General features: G+C 34.9%; 1 protein-coding gene across 1 annotated transcript in view; it reads left to right on the top strand.

Annotated features, from left to right (window-relative positions):
* The first annotated feature begins 138 nt into the window (after positions 1-138).
* Positions 139-19,561, top strand: part of LOC110447347 (ectoine dioxygenase-like) — a 29,288-nt gene continuing 9,865 nt past the window's right edge. The window contains exons 1-9 of the mRNA XM_021492968.1: positions 139-252; positions 797-828; positions 1,830-1,911; positions 6,341-6,422; positions 10,007-10,117; positions 14,077-14,171; positions 16,368-16,461; positions 16,791-16,920; positions 18,314-18,465. Coding sequence (XP_021348643.1) covers positions 816-828; positions 1,830-1,911; positions 6,341-6,422; positions 10,007-10,117; positions 14,077-14,171; positions 16,368-16,461; positions 16,791-16,920; positions 18,314-18,465 — 759 coding nt within the window. The 5' untranslated portion in view covers positions 139-252; positions 797-815. The remainder of the gene's footprint in view (positions 253-796; positions 829-1,829; positions 1,912-6,340; positions 6,423-10,006; positions 10,118-14,076; positions 14,172-16,367; positions 16,462-16,790; positions 16,921-18,313; positions 18,466-19,561) is intronic.

Here is a 19,561-nt window from a genome sequence, read left to right on the forward strand (position 1 = left end):
TTAGAATCAGGTTATCCAGTGGCTTGATGGGGACAACATGTTTAGTGTTAGTGTTAGAGCTAGCAGCACTCCACTGTACGCAGTACATAACTAGGTCATCACTCAATGTCAGATGGTTGAGTAAACACTGGCTATCTATTTAATGATTACAGATAAACAGACCTCGTATATGGAGATATACAGCACCAGTCAGGTAACAAACACCAAGTCTAGACTTAACAGCTAGTCTGCTATTGTAACTACAGTGAGTGGGTAAGTAACACTACCACAAGTTTTATGTTTACAAAAAGTGTAGTAGATTTGTTGGAATACAGTAATTTTTATATTCGCTTTGCCTGCTCGACAACTGTTGATGGGTGGGATTTCCAAGCATGTACCAGTAGGACGAAAACAATGATCAGTTGTAAGATTCAACGATGTTGATTTGTCATGTAGGGCTTACACTGATCACTTTATATTCATACAATGTCCTTCAATTTCACAAGGCTGACCATAATTGTTACAATTAATTCCGAGTGAAAAATTCAATAAGAAGAGTCAAATATCGATTTAATAGTTTATGCTAAACGAATCATTAAATTCCAATTTGGCAAGCAATTGGTTATTGTTTAGTATCCAAATTACACGAAACGTCTAAAAGTTCGAACCGAATGATGGAGGGAGGGATGAAAGTTGTAGTCTAATATGAGAAAAAATCAATGGGCGTATCAAAGTTTTCAAATTTATTTTGTAAAAGTATATATATTCATTTCGATATATTTATTTTAATATTCATATAGTTATTTTTATTTTTCAGATTCAGTAGTCTTATCAAAATGTCGTTCGGAGGTATGTACGAAGCTCAGTTATCAATATGTCAAAACACATTTCCCTTGGACTATCAGATATTGGTTTGAATGGAAAACTCATATTATACCTGCCAGCAATGTCAGGAGGCTCTTAAGGAAATGTCTAATAAAACACCTAACCCTTAACCTAACCATAACTCTAACCCTGGTCATGAAATATCCGAGAAGGAAAACATGTGGAAAATGTTGAAAAAAATGTCAGGAAATATAAAGCCGGAATGTGCGAGATAAAATACCATAAGACATTTCAAAAATATACTAGTCAAGATGCGTGTGGCAAAACGTCACTTAATATGTCAAATATTGTCTGGATATTATACACAAACTATATGGAATGCGACTAATATACATAAAATGCGTCTGATCAAGCGTTTTTGATTAAAATGACAGAAATACTATTAGAATAATATTAGCAAATATTAGAAACGTATGAGATTAAACTAAAAGGAAACGTGCAATGCAATGCTTTTAGAAAGATAAAAAGTATGCTTAGCGGAATCATCCGACAATAAAATGTTTTTCATAATTTATTGTTAGATACTGTTATAATTTTGGCTTAATTTTTATAAGGACATAAATCCTATCTGATAATACAGTACCTGCTTTAATATAATTATACAGTCTACTATAGCTTCTTCACGAAACCACATACAATACATATAATTATAAAGTCTACTATAGCTTCTATACGAAACCACATACAATAAATATAATTATACAGTCTGCTATAGCTTCTTCACGAAATGACATACAATACATACAATTATACAGTCTACTATAGCTTCTTCACGAAACCACATACAAAACGTCCACACACAAAGGCATTCCATAGCGTAAACACGCATCTGTCGCGTTTGTTTACGGCAGTTTAGATTCCTTGGGGATGAAGTGCTTCTCTTTGTTGAAGGTAATTACAAGTTTGTTTTATTGTATGTGTTTAATTGTGTACATATGCAATAAATGGATTTCATTTATCAACAGTTTATCAATTTGACCCTGGCAATCTGGATGTGTCGACGTCTATGCAAACAGACTATGATGATAACGGATACATTGTGTACAAGTAAGTTATTATTACAAAGAGCATATACAGGCCTGCAGTATCGGACCATTTAGTCGTCTCAGGATAGACCTACCAACAGTTCGCAATCCATAGTCATTCACAAGGTATTAACAATCATCTAGAGTACACAATCCATATAATTCCAATCGCGTACAACACGTACAGAATACACTAGGTAACCGTTATCATTTACAAGATAGTATTTTCCACACACAATACATCTTAGACAAAGTATTCATTTTCACATATAACATGCGTTTTAAGAACTATGTACAAAATGGTTCCAGTGCTGTGTTTAAGTTCACTTACAATACATAACCCATAGCGTTCACAGAGTATTATAACCAATTACAATACATAACCCATTATGTTCACAGAGTATAATAACCACATACAATACAAAACCTAAAACGTTTACAGAGTATTATAACCACATACAATACATAACCTATAACGTTCACATAGTATTATGACCACTTACAATACATAACCCATAACGTTTACAGCGTATTATAACCACATACAATACATAACCCATTATTTTCACAGAGTATTATAACATGTTCACATAGTATTATTACCACATACAATACATAATCTAAAACGTTTACAGAGTATTATAACCACATACAATACATAACCCATTATGTTCACATAGTATTATTACCACATACAATACATAATCTAAAACGTTTACAGAGTATTATAACCACTTACAATACATAACCAATAACGTTCACAGAGTATTATAACCACATACAATACATAACCCATTATGTTCACATAGTATTATTACCACATACAATACATAACCTAAAACTTTTACAGAGTAATATAACCACAAACAATACCTAACCCATAACGTTCATAGAGTATTATAACCACATACAATACATAACCAATAACGTTCACAGAGTAATATTTACATTTGCATGGCATTGTCACTATATAGCCTCTTTGAAAGCTGTGTCGTTGATTGGACTTTAATTACCATGCCGCACGAGACATAATTACCATGCCGCACGAGACACAATTCTTAGCGTATTAATTACAACACTGACCAGAACTACAATATCCAATATAAATAAACATGACGGCTGCTGAAATATCGCTGGGCATTGTGAAATTTGATAATGTCATTGTAAATTTATGTGCAAAATAAAAAATAAAATAAAAAAAAACCACTTGTATTACAACGAAAACAAGACCAAGGTCTGCAATATCGTACAAAATGCACATCGGTTGAAATCACCAATGCCGGCAATGGAAACAATTTTAACGCTCATGCAATTTATCAGAAATATCGTCTGTTACACTGCACTGATCAACAGGGGTTCGTTATAAATGTCTGAAATACACATATTCTATAGACCTACTGACACATATGTTACAGACCTACTGATATGAGTCACAGCACACATAAACATTCGTCATTTCAGACATTTGTAACGAACCTGTGCTCCGTCGCAAGATCACTCACTTCAAACGCTATCAGTTTCACGCGTCTCGGATCCACGGTTCCTCAGTTTCAGACGACATGTCAAATAACGATGCTGTTATAGAATCTACCGACTGTTGTCGGGTTCCCATACAATCAACAAATACATTCACGCCTGGATTCTTCACAAAATGAGCAAAGAGAAAAGTTCGAATTAACTTCCAAAAATAACTCCCTCGTGGAGGTCAAGGTCCCATTCACGGTGTTCACTGTATTTATCCATGCGCGAAATTTGTTCCGGGGGAAAATCGAAACAATTTCAAATCTAACTTTCAGCTCAGATTTCTATTGAAAAACTGGAATCACCCTATAGACATATCATACGCAATTGTATTGATACTAAATTGTGGAAAAAAATTAAAGTGTTTGTTCAAATGTCAAAGTACTACTTTGTTTGCCAATCAGCACGCGACAATACGCTGTTCAAACTTTTGACCGAAATTGTGTGGACTGTCGTTAAGGCGGGCATTTTTAATTTTATTATAAACTATAAGTAAAAAAAAGAACATAAGAGGCAGAGAAAACGTACTGTTTTTGTATGATATTTATGATCTTTAGTATTATAACCACATACAATACATAACCCATAAATTTCACAGAGTATTATAACCAAGTATAATACAAAACCCATTATGTTCACAGAGTATTATAACCAATTATAATACAAAACACATAACGTTCACAGAGTATTATAACCAATTATAATACAAAACACATAACGTTCACAGAGTATTATAACCAATTACAATACATAACCCATAACGTTCACAGAGTATTATAACCAATTACAATACATAACCCATAACGTTCACAGAGTATTATAACCAATTACAATACATAACACATAACGTTCACAGAGTATTATAACCAATTACAATAAATAACCCATTATGTTCACAGAGTATTATAACCACATACAATACAAAACCCATAACGTTCACATAGTATTATAACCACATGCAATACATAACCCATAACGTTCACAGAGTATTATAACCAATTACAATACATAACCCATAACGTTCACAGAGTATTATAACCAATTACAATACATAACCCATAACGTTCACAGAGTATTATAACCAATTACAATACATAACCCATAACGTTCACAGAGTATTATAACCAATTACAATACATAACCCATAACGTTCACAGAGTATTATAACCAATTACAATACATAACCCATAACGTTCACAGAGTATTATAACCAATTACAATACATAACCCATAACGTTCACAGAGTATTATAACCAATTACAATACATAACCCATAACGTTCACAGAGTATTATAACCAATTACAATACATAACCCATAACGTTCACAGAGTATTATAACCAATTACAATACATAACCCATAACGTTCACAGAGTATTATAACCAATTACAATACATAACCCATAACGTTCACAGAGTATTATAACCAATTACAATACATAACCCATAACGTTCACAGAGTATTATAACCAATTACAATACATAACCCATAACGTTCACAGAGTATTATAACCAATTACAATACATAACCCATTATGTTCACAGAGTATTATAACCAATTACAATACATAACCCATAACGTTCACAGAGTATTATAACCAATTACAATACATAACCCATAACGTTCACAGAGTATTATAACCAATTACAATACATAACCCATAACGTTCACAGAGTATTATAACCAATTACAATACATAACCCATAACGTTCACAGAGTATTATAACCAATTACAATACATAACCCATAACGTTCACAGAGTATTATAACCAATTACAATACATAACCCATTATGTTCACAGAGTATTATAACCAATTACAATACAAAACCCATAACGTTCACAGAGTATCATAACCAATTACAATACATAACCCATAACGTTCACAGAGTATTATAACCACATACAATACATAACCTTAAACGTTCACAGAGTATTATAACCAATTAAAATACATAACCCATAACGTTCACATAGTATTATAACCAATTACAATACATAACCCATAACGTTCACAGAGTATTATAACCACTTACAATACATAACCTATAACGTTTACATTATTAGTTATATAGTCAGTTACTGACCGTCTACAGAACCATAGAGGGTCAGTTAGATTTATAGGGGGCGCGGGCGGAGCCCGAGCCTCCTATACATCTTACTGACCCTCTATGGTTCTGTAGAGGGTCAGTAACTGACTATATAACGAATTTATCGCATCGCGGACCCTTTTTGCTTAAAATGAAAGTCGCTTCGTGTTTATTTCCTCATTGGTCGTCTGCCCAAATCTCTCCATTGTTGTTGTCTGCCAATGTCGCCGAAATGCTCAGATAAGGGGACGGCACCCACGCTAAAACAAAAGACGGTCGCTGGCGACAACGTCTTGCTATTTTTGCCTGGCGTAGGGGAGGCAACTCCTATCATCTTACGATATAATGTAGCGAATAGGAATTACGGTGAGCATTGTCTCATTTTTAGAATATTCAGGTACCCGTATCTGTTGTTTTAGTTTTGAAGCGGTGATCAATGGGAGGACATATTGCCCTATAAGGGAATCCTACTGACCCTCTATAGAAAATTAGAGGGTCACCACGTGACAGCTCTGAACCAATGGTTTTTGGACATTTTTGTCCGAGGTGCGATAAAGTATTATAACCACAAACAATACATAACCCATAACGTTCACATAGTATTATAACCACTTACAATACATAACCCATAACGTTCACGGAGTATTATAACCACGTACAATACATGACTCATATCTTTTAACGAAGTATTTATATTAACACACACACAATATGTAATGCTTATCATGAAGGGAAGTTTATAACAATTTTTATTGTCACTCATAGAATTTTTCCAACCGCCTAAAATATATCAGATTATTCATATACGCTATGAATGTTTATACGTCATCATTTATTACAGGCAGTTTCTCGATAAAGAGGAGCTCACTAATATTTTGAAAGTTCTCGAGGATCCAGACTTGATTAACAATCACGGATACGGCGTGAGTACTTGTGTTTTTAACTTTTTATAGTGGCGTTAAGATCCAGATTTGATTAACAATCACGAATACGGCGTGAGTACTTGTGTTTTTAACTTTTTATAGTGGCGTTAAGATCGACACTTGATTAACAATCACGAATATGGCGTGAATACTTGTGTTTTAACATTTTATAGTGGCGTTAAGATCCAGACTTGATTAACAATCATAGATACGGCGTGAGTAATTGTGTTATAACTTGTTATAGTGGCGTTAAGATCCAGACTTGATTAACAATCACGGATAAGGCGTGAGTACTTGTGTTTTAACTTGTTACAGTGGTGTTAAGGGTTAGGGTTAGGGTTAGGGTTAGGATTAACAATCACGAATAAGGCGTGAGTAATTGTGTTTTAACTTGTTACAGTGGTGTTAATGGTTAAGGGTAGGGTTAGGGTTAGAATTAACAATCACGAATACGGCTTGAATACTTGTGTTTTAACTTTTTATAGTGGCGTTCAGATCCATACTTGTTAAACAATCACGGATACGGCGTGAGTACTTGTGTTTTCACTTGCTATAGTGGTGTTAAGATCCAGACTTGTTTAACATTTTATAGTGGAGTTAAGATCCATAGTTGTTAAACAATCACGGATACGGCGGGAGTACTTATGTTTTAACATTTTATAGTGGCGTTCAGATCCATACTTGTTAAACAATCACGGATACGGCGTGAGTACTTGCGTTTTAACTTGTTACAGTGGTGTTAAGGGGTAAGGGTAGGGGTAGGATTAACAATCACGGATACGGCGTGAATACTTGTGTTTTAACTTTTTATAGTGGCGTTAAGATCCATACTTGTTAAATTATCACGGATACGGCATGAGTACTTGTGTTTTAACTTAATATAGTGGCGTTAAGATCCATACTTGTTTAATAATTACGGATACGGCGTGAGTACTTATGTTTTAGCATTTAATAGTGGCGTTAAGATCCATTCTTGTTAAACAATCACGGATAAGGCGTCAGTGCTTGTGTTTTAACTTGTTACAGTGGTGTTAAGGGTTAAGGGTAGGGTTAGGGTTAACAATCGCGGATACGGCGTGAGTACTTGTGTTTTGACATGTTACAGTGGTGTTAAGATCCAAACTTGATTAACAATCACGGATACGGCGTGAGTACTTGTGTTTTAACTTGTTATAGTGGCGTTAAGATCCAAACTTGATTAACAATCACGTAAAAGGCCTGAATACTAGTGTTTTAACTTGTTACAGTGGTGTTAAGGGTTAGTGGTAGGGTTAGGATTTACAATTACGGATACGGCGTGAATACTTGTGTTTAAACTTTTTAAAGTGGCGTTAAGATCCATACTTGTTAAACAATCACGGAACCGACTGGAGTACTTGTGTTTTAACTTGTTATAGTGGCGTTAAGATCCAAACTTGATTAACAATCACGTAAAAAGGCCTGAGTACTAGTGTTTTAACTTGTTACAGTGGTGTTAAGGGTTAGGGGTAGGGTTAGGATTTACAATTACGGATACGGCGTGAATACTTGTGTTTAAACTTTTTAAAGTGGCGTTAAGATCCATACTTGTTAAACAATCACGGAACCGACTGGAGTACTTGTGTTTTAACTTGTTATAGTGGCGTTAAGATCCAAACTTGATTAACAATCACGTAAAAAGGCCTGAGTACTAGTGTTTTAACTTGTTACAGTGGTGTTAAGGGTTAGGGGTAGGGTTAGTGTTAGGATTAACAATCACGGATACGGCGTGAGTACTTGTGTTTTAACTTGTTATAGTGGCGTTAAGATCCAGACTTGATTAACAATCACGTAAAAAGGCCTGAGTACTAGTGTTTTAACTTGTTACAGTGGTGTTAAGGGTTAGGGGTAGGGTTAGTGTTAGGATTAACAATCACGGATACGGCGTGAGTACTTGTGTTTTAACTTGTTATAGTGGCGTTAAGATCCAGACTTGTTTAACAATCACGGATACGGCGTGAGTACTTGTGTTTTAACTTGTTACAGTGGTGTTAAGGGTTAGGGGTAGGGTTAGGGTTAACAATCACGGATACGGCGTGAGTACCTGTGTTTTAACTTGTTATAGTGGCGTTAAGATCCAGACTTGATTAACAATCACGGATATGGCGTGAGTACTTGTGTTTTAACTTTTTATTGTGGCGTTAAGATCCAGACTTGTTAAACAATCACGGATACTGCGTTTATACTTGTGTTTTAACTTTTATTGTGGCGTTTAGATCCAGACTTGATTAACAATCAATGATAAGGCGTGAGTACTTGTGTTTTAACCTTTTATAGTGGCGTTAAGATCCATACTTGTTTAACAATCACGGATACGGCATGAGTACTTGTGTTTTAACTTGTTACATTGGTGTTAAGGATTAAGGGTAGGGTTAGGGTTAACAATCACGGATACGGCGTGAGTACTTGTGTTTTATTTTTTTATAATGGCGTTAAGATCCAGACTTTATTAACAATCATAGATACGGCGTGAGTAATTGTGTTTTAACTTGTTATAGTGGCGTTAAGATCCAGACTTGATTAACAATCACGGATAAGGCGTGAGTACTTGTGTTTTAACTTGTTACAGTGGTGATAAGATCCAGACTTGATTGACAATCACAAATACGGCGTGAGTACCTGTGTTTTAACTTTGTATAGTAGCGTTAAGATCCAGACTTGATTGAAAATCACGAATACGGCGGGAGTACTTGTTTTTTACTTTTTATAGTTGCGTTAAGGGGCAAGGGTAGGGGTAGGGTTAGGATTGACAATCACGAATACGGCGTGAGTACTTGTGTTTTCACTTGCTACAGTGGTGTTAAGGGTTAAGGGTAGGGTTAGGATTAACAATCACGTTTACGGCGTGAGTACTTGTGTTTTAACTTGTTACAGTGGTGTTTAGTGTTAGGGTTAGTGTTAGGGTTAGGATTAACAATCACGGATAAGGCGTAAGTACTTGTGTTTTAACTTGTTACAATGGTGTTAAGGTTTAGGGGTAGGGTTAGTGTTAGGATTAACAATCACGGATACGGCGTGAGTACTTTTGTTTTAACTTTTTATAGTGGCGTTAAGATCCATATTTGTTAAACAATCACGGATACGGCGTGAGTACTTGTGCTTTAACTTTTTATAGTGGCGCTAAGATCCATACTTGTTAAACAATCACGGATAAGGCGTGAGTACTTGTGTTTTGACTTGTTACAGTGGTGTAAAGGGTTAGGGGTAGGGTTGGGGTTAACAATCACGGATACGGCGTGAGTACTTGCGTTTTGACTTGTTACAGTGGTGTTAAGAGGTAATTTATATATACTAACTATGAGCTCATTTTCTGAATGCAGTCTTGTGTCTTCTATATGCAACAGTATAATGATCAGATAAACACTGGCATTAACATGCTTCTTTGTTACTTGAATATTTCATTGAAAAGTTCCCGGGTGATGGATAATGTAACATAGTCGTTTTCCTCATTGTATATATTACCGGCTGGTTTTAAGTGTATGGGTGTGTTCGTGGCTGGTGGTCACTCATAAAATGATATATTGTTAGTTATGGCTGTCATTGTCAAAATATTAATTATATCACAGGTTCCAGATGGTCTCGGTACAAAGGCTAAGATGGTCATTTGGAGTCATCCAGGAAGTGACGTTACAGGCATGCTAGCTCGGAGTGAAAAAGTCGTAAACACTTGCGAGCAGGTACGGTCGCCTCACCAAAGTATACAATTAACTTCCTGTTCAATAAAGCTTGCAGTGTATGTGATTTGGATAAGCAGGTAATACAGTCAGTCTATTTGTCCACCACTATGTCAGACCAGACTGAATTGGTCTGACCCCAACACCAGACTAAAACGTTTACCAGACGTATATCTTAGTGAAAATGAGTCTGATGTTGGACCCTAACCCTAATCCTAACCCTAAATCCTGAGAAAACGCAGGCTTTTGCCCCATACCATATGTTTATGCTTGATGAAAGATTATATTGAAATGCAATAACCGTCAATTTGAAAGTAGATCTCCATATAATAGTAGATTCCGTAGAATATCACTCAAAGATATGCGCAGAAAAGAAGCATGCTAGATTATATACACATTCGCATCGAAACTGGGCTTGCCAGATAATTAAGGAAGTCATATTCAAACATGATCCATTTTTTCCCAAAGACTAAATACTAATAACTAATACTTCTAACCTGCAATTGTGTGACTAGAATAAGTTTTGACTATTTCCTACGATAACCAATTATATGTAAATAGTTATCTAATTGTTTAAACTTGCGTGTTAGATATAACCAATTATATGTAAATAGTTATCTACCTGTTTAAACTTGCGTATTAGATATAAACAATTATATGTAAATAGTTATCTACTTGTTTAAACTTGAGTATTAGATATAACCAATTATATGTAAATAGTTATCTACTTGTTTAAAAATGCGTATTAGATATAACCAATTATATGTAAATAGTTATCTACTTGTTTAAACTTGCGTATTAGATATAACCAATTATATGTAAATAGTTATCTACCTGTTTAAACTTGCGTATTAGATATAAAAAAATATATTTAAATAGTTATCTACCTGTTTAAACTTGTGTATTAGATATAACCAATTATATGTAAATAGTTATCTACTTGTTTAAAATTGCGCATTCGATTTAACCAATTATATGTAAATAGTTATCTACCTGTTTAAACTTGCGTCTTAGATATAACCAATTATATGTAAATACTTATCTACTTGTTTAAAATTGCGCATTCGATTTAACCAATTATATGTAAATAGTTATCTACTTGTTTAAAATTGAGCATTCGATTTAACCAATTATATGTAAATAGTTATCTACTTGTTTAAAAATGCGTATTAGATATAACCAATTATATGTAAATAGTTATCTACCTGTTTTTAATCCTTATTACAACCCATGTGTCATCAGGGATGCATCATTTCAAAATATGTTATCCACTGTGTATATATGTTAGTGATGAAAATATACGCTTCCACATTAAAACTAAGTATACAGGGGTATTAATATATATCTAGCAGATCTTAACATACAAAAAAATCAGCATGATTTTACTGTTTAGTTTATTATAAGTAACGGAATTTTTGATTGGTTATTCATACAACCTACATTTAAAAATTCAAAAAGTATCACAACAAATATGATTAAGAATAATCATTTCCCCCATTTATACACAGTTATGCGGTGTTGATTATGATAAGACACAGTTATGCAGTGTAGATTATGATAAGACACAGAAAAGCGGTGTAGATTATGATAAGACACAGTTATGAGGTGAAGATTATGATAAGACACAGTAAAGCGGTGTAGATTATGATAAGTCACAGTAAAGCGGTGTAGAATTATGGTAAGACACAGTAAAGCGATATAGATTATGATAAGACACAGTAAAGCGATATAGATTATGATTAGACACAGTAATGTGGTGTAGATTATGATAAGACACAGTAAAGCGGTGTAGATTATGATAAGACAAAGTAAAGCGGTGTAGATTATGATAAGACAAAGTAAAGCGGTGTAGATTATGATAAGACAAAGTAAAGCGGTGTACATTATGATAAGACACAGTAAAGCGGTGTACATTATGATAAGACAAAGTAAAGTGGTGTAGATTATAGTAAGACACAGTAAAGCGGTGTACATTATAATAAGACAAAGTAAAGCGGTGTAGATTATGATAAGACAAAGTAAAGCGGTGTAGATTATGATAAGACACAGTAAAGCGGTGTAGATTATGATAAGACACAGTAAAGCGGTGTAGATTATGATAAGACACAGTAAAGCGGTGTAGATTATGATAAGACACAGTAAAGCGGTGTAGATTATGATAAGACACAGTAAAGCGGTGTAGATTATGATAAGACACAGTAAAGCGGTGTAGATTATGATAAGACACAGTAAAGCGGTGTAGATTATGATAAGACACAGTAAAGCGGTGTAGATTATGATAAGACACAGTAAAGCGGTGTAGATTATGATAAGACACAGTAAAGCGGTGTAGATTATGATAAGACACAGTAAAGCGGTGTAGATTATGATAAGACACAGTAAAGCGGTGTAGATTATGATAAGACAAAGTAAAGCGGTGTAGATTATGATAAGACACAGTAAAGCGGTGTAGATTATGATAAGACACAGTAAAGCGGTGTAGATTATGATAAGACACAGTAAAGCGGTGTAGATTATGATAAGACACAGTAAAGCGGTGTAGATTATGATAAGACACAGTAAAGCGGTGTAGATTATGATAAGACACAGTAAAGCGGTGTAGATTATGATAAGACACAGTAAAGCGGTGTAGATTATGATAAGACACAGTAAAGCGGTGTAGATTATGATAAGACACAGTAAAGCGGTGTAGATTATGATAAGACACAGTAAAGCGGTGTAGATTATGATAAGACACAGTAAAGCGGTGTAGATTATGATAAGACACAGTAAAGCGGTGTAGATTATGATAAGACACAGTAAAGCGGTGTAGATTATGATAAGACACAGTAAAGCGGTGTAGATTATGATAAGACAAAGTAAAGCGGTGTAGATTATGATAAGACACAGTAAAGCGGTGTAGATTATGATAAGACACAGTAAAGCGGTGTAGATTATGATAAGACACAGTAATGTGGTGTAGATAAGGATAAGACAAAGTAAAGCGGTGTAGATTATGATAAGACAAAGTAAAGCGGTGTAGATTATGATAAGACACAGTAAAGCGGTGTAGATTATGATAAGACACAGTAATGTGGTGTAGATAAGGATAAGACAAAGTAAAGCGGTGTAGATTATGATAAGACAAAGTAAAGCGGTGTAGATTATGATAAGACACAGTAAAGCGGTGTAGATTATGATAAGACATAGTAAAGCGGTTTAGATGACAAAATCATCCGCCACTACATCCTCAAAACTATTTAATATCGCAGCGATCTTCATCATCAAATTCGTTTGCCGATCGCATCCAAAAACTTAATTCACATCAAATTTCGCAAATATACCTGCTGTCAAGTCAAAGATTTTACGTTATACTGTTTTATACCGATAGTTCGTAGTTTCATTAAGATCCCCTACCCCCGAAATACATGTATATAAAGAAATAAAAAGTCATTCTTATTCCCTGAACGAATATATTGACCCATTTAAAAGAAATATTTTGTCATTCCCAAGTGTAGGGGAAGTGAATGAGATAGATACATGTATGCTAATTCTATAAAACTACCATAACGATGGGGGTTAAAAGGAAATGTCTTAAAACTCTTTTCTGAATAATTGTGTTGAAATAAACGCAAAATATATCCATATAAACGCTCTTTTTCATGTATGTTCATGCGATGAAGTATATCAGTGATATATCAGTGAATGAAAAGTTCGCTGTGCAAAGATTTTTTACTTTTAAGTTTTCTTTCATGTATGTCCATGCGATGAAGTATATCAGTGATATATCAGTGATTGAACAGTTCGCTGTGCATATATTTGTTTCTTTTAAGTTTACTTTTATGTATGAGGTTTTTCCATTGAAGCGTACGTGCACGAAAATGAATAACAAAGACCTGTTGTTATTGGCTACAGGCAATTTATTTTCATTTGAAATCGAATTAGTTTGGAATAAATCCTTATGATAATCAATAATTTTATAGCTGATGGGTGGAGGTGAAGTTTACCATTATCACGCAAAATTTATCCGGAAAGATGCATTTGACGGCGGCTCTCACCTTTGGCACCAGGACTATGGGTGAGCTTTTGTAATTATCTGTCAATAATATCATTTTTTGAAGTGAATTTGAAATAATTTTAGTTACAAAGTGGTGATAAGGGCGTTTGTCTCACTTTACAGTAACACTTACAATGTTATGTTAAAATGTCAATTAAAATATGAGTTAGGAAGCTCAGAAATAAACCGTCAGATTAACACATTTCAATGATCATTTAGCCTGTTTAGGGAATTTAAATGGTACTTCAGTTCAAAAGATTGAAAGTCCATGCATAATATTTCCGGATCCTATGTATAAGTATTGCCAAATGGAAAAGACGCATATAAAATTAAAAAAAAATCCTTTTTATAGATTCGGCCCAATCTCGGGGACTGATAGTCAACTAGCAGAGTTAACTAACAACAGGATCATGATAATTTGTCTTAATTTAGTAACTGATTGTGAGATATGATGTCGGGATCAAGTTACATAAACTTTGTTATAGGAGGTTGTCGGGGTTGGAAATAGATATGTGATTAGAGGAGATTGTTAGGTAGAGTAAACTAAAGATGACGTTAAAAATAACTCTAACCTTTTGAGGACATTAACCTGGTATTTATTTGAGAATACCCTGGATGACGACTAAGGGGGTTTTAACACCATTGGAAATGTCTCCTCAAACCATAATCGACCCTCCTCCAAATCCCGTCATTTTCCTTACTTTACATATTAAGTAATATTATTGTTATAGTAACAGGGCGTGTACAGTACGATTACGGTCATAACTAAATAGATGATATTGTTCAGGTTTTTATTAATTCAATTTTTTACGCTGATTATAAAACATGCATTATGGAGTAAGTATTTTTCAAACAGAAGTGATTACAGAGTATGTATGTCCGTTGTCAAAGTATCATCTAGCTCCAAACAGAAGTGATTACAAAGTATGTATGTCCGTTGTCTGAGATATCATCTAGCTCCAAACAGAAGTGATAACAGAGTATATATGTCCGTTGTCAGAGATATCGTCTAGCTCCAAACGGAAGTGATTACAGAGTATGTATGTCCGTTGTCAAAGTATCATCTAGCTCCAAACAGAAGCGATTACAAAGTATGTATGTCCGTTGTCTGAGATATCATCTAGCTCCAAACAGAAGTGATAACAGAGTATATATGTCCGTTGTCAGAGATATCGTCTAGCTCCAAACAGAAGTGATAACAGAGTATATATGTCCGTTGTCAGAGATATCGTCTAGCTCCAAACAGAAGTGATAACAGAGTATATATGTCCGTTGTCAGAGATATCGTCTAGCTCCAAACGGAAGTGATTACAGAGTATGTATGTCCGTTGTCAGAGATATCGTCTAGCTCCAAACGGAAGTGATTACAGAGTATGTATGTCCGTTGTCAGAGATATCGTCTAGCTCAAAACAGAAGTGATAACAGAGTATATATGTCCGTTGTCAGAGATATCGTCTAGCTCCAAACAGAAGTGATAACAGAGTATATATGTCCGTTGTCAGAGATATCGTCTAGCTCCAAACAGAAGTGATTACAAAGTATGTATGTCCGTTGTCAGAGATATCGTCTAGCTCAAAACAGAAGTGATAACAGAGTATATATGTCCGTTGTCAGAGATATCGTCTAGCTCCAAACGGAAGTGATTACAGAGTATGTATGTCCGTTGTCAGATATATCGTCTAGCTCCAAACAGAAGTGATTACAGACTATGTATGTCCGTTGTCAGAGACATCGTCTTGCTCCAAACAGAAGTGATTACAAAGTATGTATGTCCGTTGTCAGAGATATCGTCTAGCTCCAAACAGAAGTGATTACAGAGTATGTATGTCCGTTGTCAGAGACATCGTCTTGCTCCAAACAGAAGTGATTACAAAGTATGTATGTCCGTTGTCAGAGATATCGTCTAGCTCCAAACAGAAGCGATTACAGAGTATGTATGTCCGTTGTCAGAGATATCGTCTAGGTCCAAACAGAAGTGATTACAGAGTATGTATGTCCATTGTCAGAGATATCGTCTAGCTCCAAACAGAAGCGATTACAGAGTATGTATGTCCGTTGTCAGAGATATCATCTAGCTCCAAACAGAAGTGATTACAGAGTATGTATGTCCGTTGTCAGAGATATCATCTAGCACTTAACAGAAGAGATATTTCATATTTATCCATGATAAATTAATCAATTTATATATTAGTTTTAATTTTCTTCAACATTTACAGATACTGGTATCAAAATGGATGTCTGTTTCCGGAGGAAATGATAACAATATTTGTTGCTATTGATAAGTGTGAGAAAGAGAATGGATGTCTCCAGGTACGTAGCAACTTTATCATACAACATTTCAATATGAGTAACAGTAAAGATTAGTATAAACCTTTTAATGCTTTGGTTAATGGGTTAAACTCATTCCTTACTTCGCAAAATGAATGAAAATAACGATTACACTCACAATTGGTAAAGGTCATTATAACACTAGAATGATGGTATAGGTCATGCGTACATAAGAATACGGATTATCGGATGGCGCGAAGGATAACGCAATCGCCTTTCTACGAGGTTTCTCTGGGGTTTCGTCCAACATTAAGATCCCCGAGCGCTTTCTTCAGGGTTAACCAGAGTTCTAAATACTTTGTTCTTTATAGATCCTGAAAGGTTCTCATAAATGTGGTAGAATAGAGCACAAACCGGTGGCCGGACAGACGATGGCTGACATGGACAGGGTTAACGCTATTAAAGAAAAGTGTCCTCTGGAGCATGTGGAGCTGAATCCCGGTAACATAGAATTTGCTTCATATTTTTCTTTTGACATCATAGATTTACCTCAAAGATTTACATCAAAGATAGTAATTCGAAAAGGATCCATACACAAACAAAAGCCATGTTTTGTATAGCCAAATGCATAGGGCGAATATTTCGTTAACGATTTTTGAATAGTCAACACAAAAAATAATTTACTGACTTGGTGCTCCTCCTGTCTGTACAACGTATCCTGTTTGTACAACGAATACTTGTCTGTATAACTTATCATGTGTGTTAAACGTATTCTGTCTGTACAACTTATCCTGACTGTACAACTTCTCCTGCCTGCATAATTTATCCTGCTTGTAAAACGTATCCTGTCTCTACAACGTCTCCTGTCTGTAGAATTTATCCTGCCGGTACAACGTATCCTGTCTGTACAACTTTTCCAGTCTGACTAATTTATCCTGCCTGTACAACGTATCCTTCCTGTACAAGTTCTTCTGTCTGTAGAATTTATCCTGCCTGTATAACGTATTCTGTCTGTAAAACTCCACAAGTCTGTACAACGAATATCTGTCTGTATAACTTATCATGTGCGTTAAACGTATTCTGCCTGTACAACGTATCCTGTCTGTAGATATTATCCTTTCTGTAAACCTTATCCTGTCTGTACAACTCCTCATGTCTGTACAACTGTTCCTGTCTGTAAACTCCTCTTGTCTGTACAACGAATACTTGTCTGTATAACTTATTGTGTGTGTAAAATGTATCCTGTCTGTACAACTTGTCCTGTCTGTACAACTTGTCCTGTCTGTACAACGCATCCTGTCTGTACAACGTATCCTGTCTATACAACTTATCCTGCCTGTACAACTCCTCCTGTCTGAAAAACTTATCCTGTCTGAAGAAATTATCCTGTCTGTACAACGTCTTCCTGTCTGTTCACCTTCTCCTGTCTGTAGAACTTGTCCTGCCTGTACGACGTATCCTGTCTGTACAACGTATCTTGTCTGTATAACTTATCATGTGTGTAAAAGGTATCCTGACTGTACAACTCCTCCTGCCTGTACAACATATCCTGCCTATACAACTTCTCTTGTCTGTAGAAGTCGTATCCTGTCTGTATATCATATCCTGTGTGTAACTCCTCCTGCCGGTATTGTACATTTTATCCATGTCCTTATAACTTATCCTGCCTATATACCTCCTGAAGTTTGTTATCTTCTCCTGCCTCTACAGCTCGGCCTGCCTGTAGAGTAAAACTCTTCCTTCTTTCTTGATTCCTCCCTGTAGAAGTCTAACTTATCTGTATAGCTTCACTATATAACTCCGATATACACGTTTCGTACCATATACGTCGCCAAGCCTTGTGATCAATCGATATTATAATTACAAGTGATATTCGTATTTGTCCTGTTTTAAGGTGACGCTCTAATCTTTCATGCCAATTTGATCCATACCAGTGCTCCAAATACTAGCCCAAAGAGGCGTTGGGCGTTGCTCCATTCATACAACAAGAAATCCAACGACCCAATCTATAAACATCACCATCCGAACTATACACCTCTTACCAAGGTAACGATAATATATCTGAATGTTGTGCAAAAACTTACAAAAAAGTTAATTGAGTAATATAAAGTAATAAGTCAATGTTTTTCTTATATTTATAATTTCATATTCTAATAATCTACAATAATATTTGTGAGCTTAATTAACCTATTACATTGATCTACCCAATAAAAATATTTTTAACTTACTGTTTCCAGTAGTTAATGATATGCTAATATATTTAAATTTTGTTCGTAATATATCCCTATGGTTAATATGATGCTAATGATAATCATTAATATACCGGTAGAATAATTCTAAATGTCATTTTTTTAAATCAATTTAATATAACAATAATGTTCATTTAGAGTTAATAGGTATTGATTCTTCTAGCATGAACAAATATACACAACGATATGTATGGTATTCTGTATATATATATCCAAACTACCATTGACAAACCCAATCTGTTGATATACAAATTTCACCATTTCAAAGTGAAAGTGTTAACAGTTCTATTTTTTATCAATGCTTAATGCAACTTTAGGTGTGCATTTTGTTGCTGTTATCGTTGTTAGTATTATAATATGTTGTATTATGCCAAGTTAGAATTATAATAATAATAATAATAATAATATACAGCATTTATATAGCGCCCTATATAATTTGTGAAATTACTCTAAGGCGCTTTACAACTTATGGATAATAGTAATGGTTATAATTGTGAAAACAAACAACAAAGGTTTGCATTCACTTTCATACATTTAACAAGCAATGTGCACATAATTGAACAAATAAAAGGGTGGTTTTTACATGACGTCTTTGCAAAGATTCTAAAATGCAGACGTGAAGAGGTGAGTTTTTATGTCCCTCTTGAACTTGGCCAGGGTATTTGACTTCCTAATAGCAGATGGTAAGCTATTCCACAACGTAGCCGAAACCCTCCCAAAGCATCTGTTTCCGTAGGTCACAGTACGAGATTTTGGGACACACAACAAAGATTCTGACTCCGACCGCAGTGATCTTGACGGCTGATACAGGGTAACAAGTTCCTGTAGGTACTGAGGAGCTGTTCCATTCAGTGCCTTGTATGTGTATACCAGAATTTTGTACTGCGACCTGT

This window comes from Mizuhopecten yessoensis, unplaced genomic scaffold, assembly GCF_002113885.1.
Source record: "Mizuhopecten yessoensis strain PY_sf001 unplaced genomic scaffold, ASM211388v2 scaffold3321, whole genome shotgun sequence".
Taxonomy (NCBI): domain Eukaryota; kingdom Metazoa; phylum Mollusca; class Bivalvia; order Pectinida; family Pectinidae; genus Mizuhopecten; species Mizuhopecten yessoensis.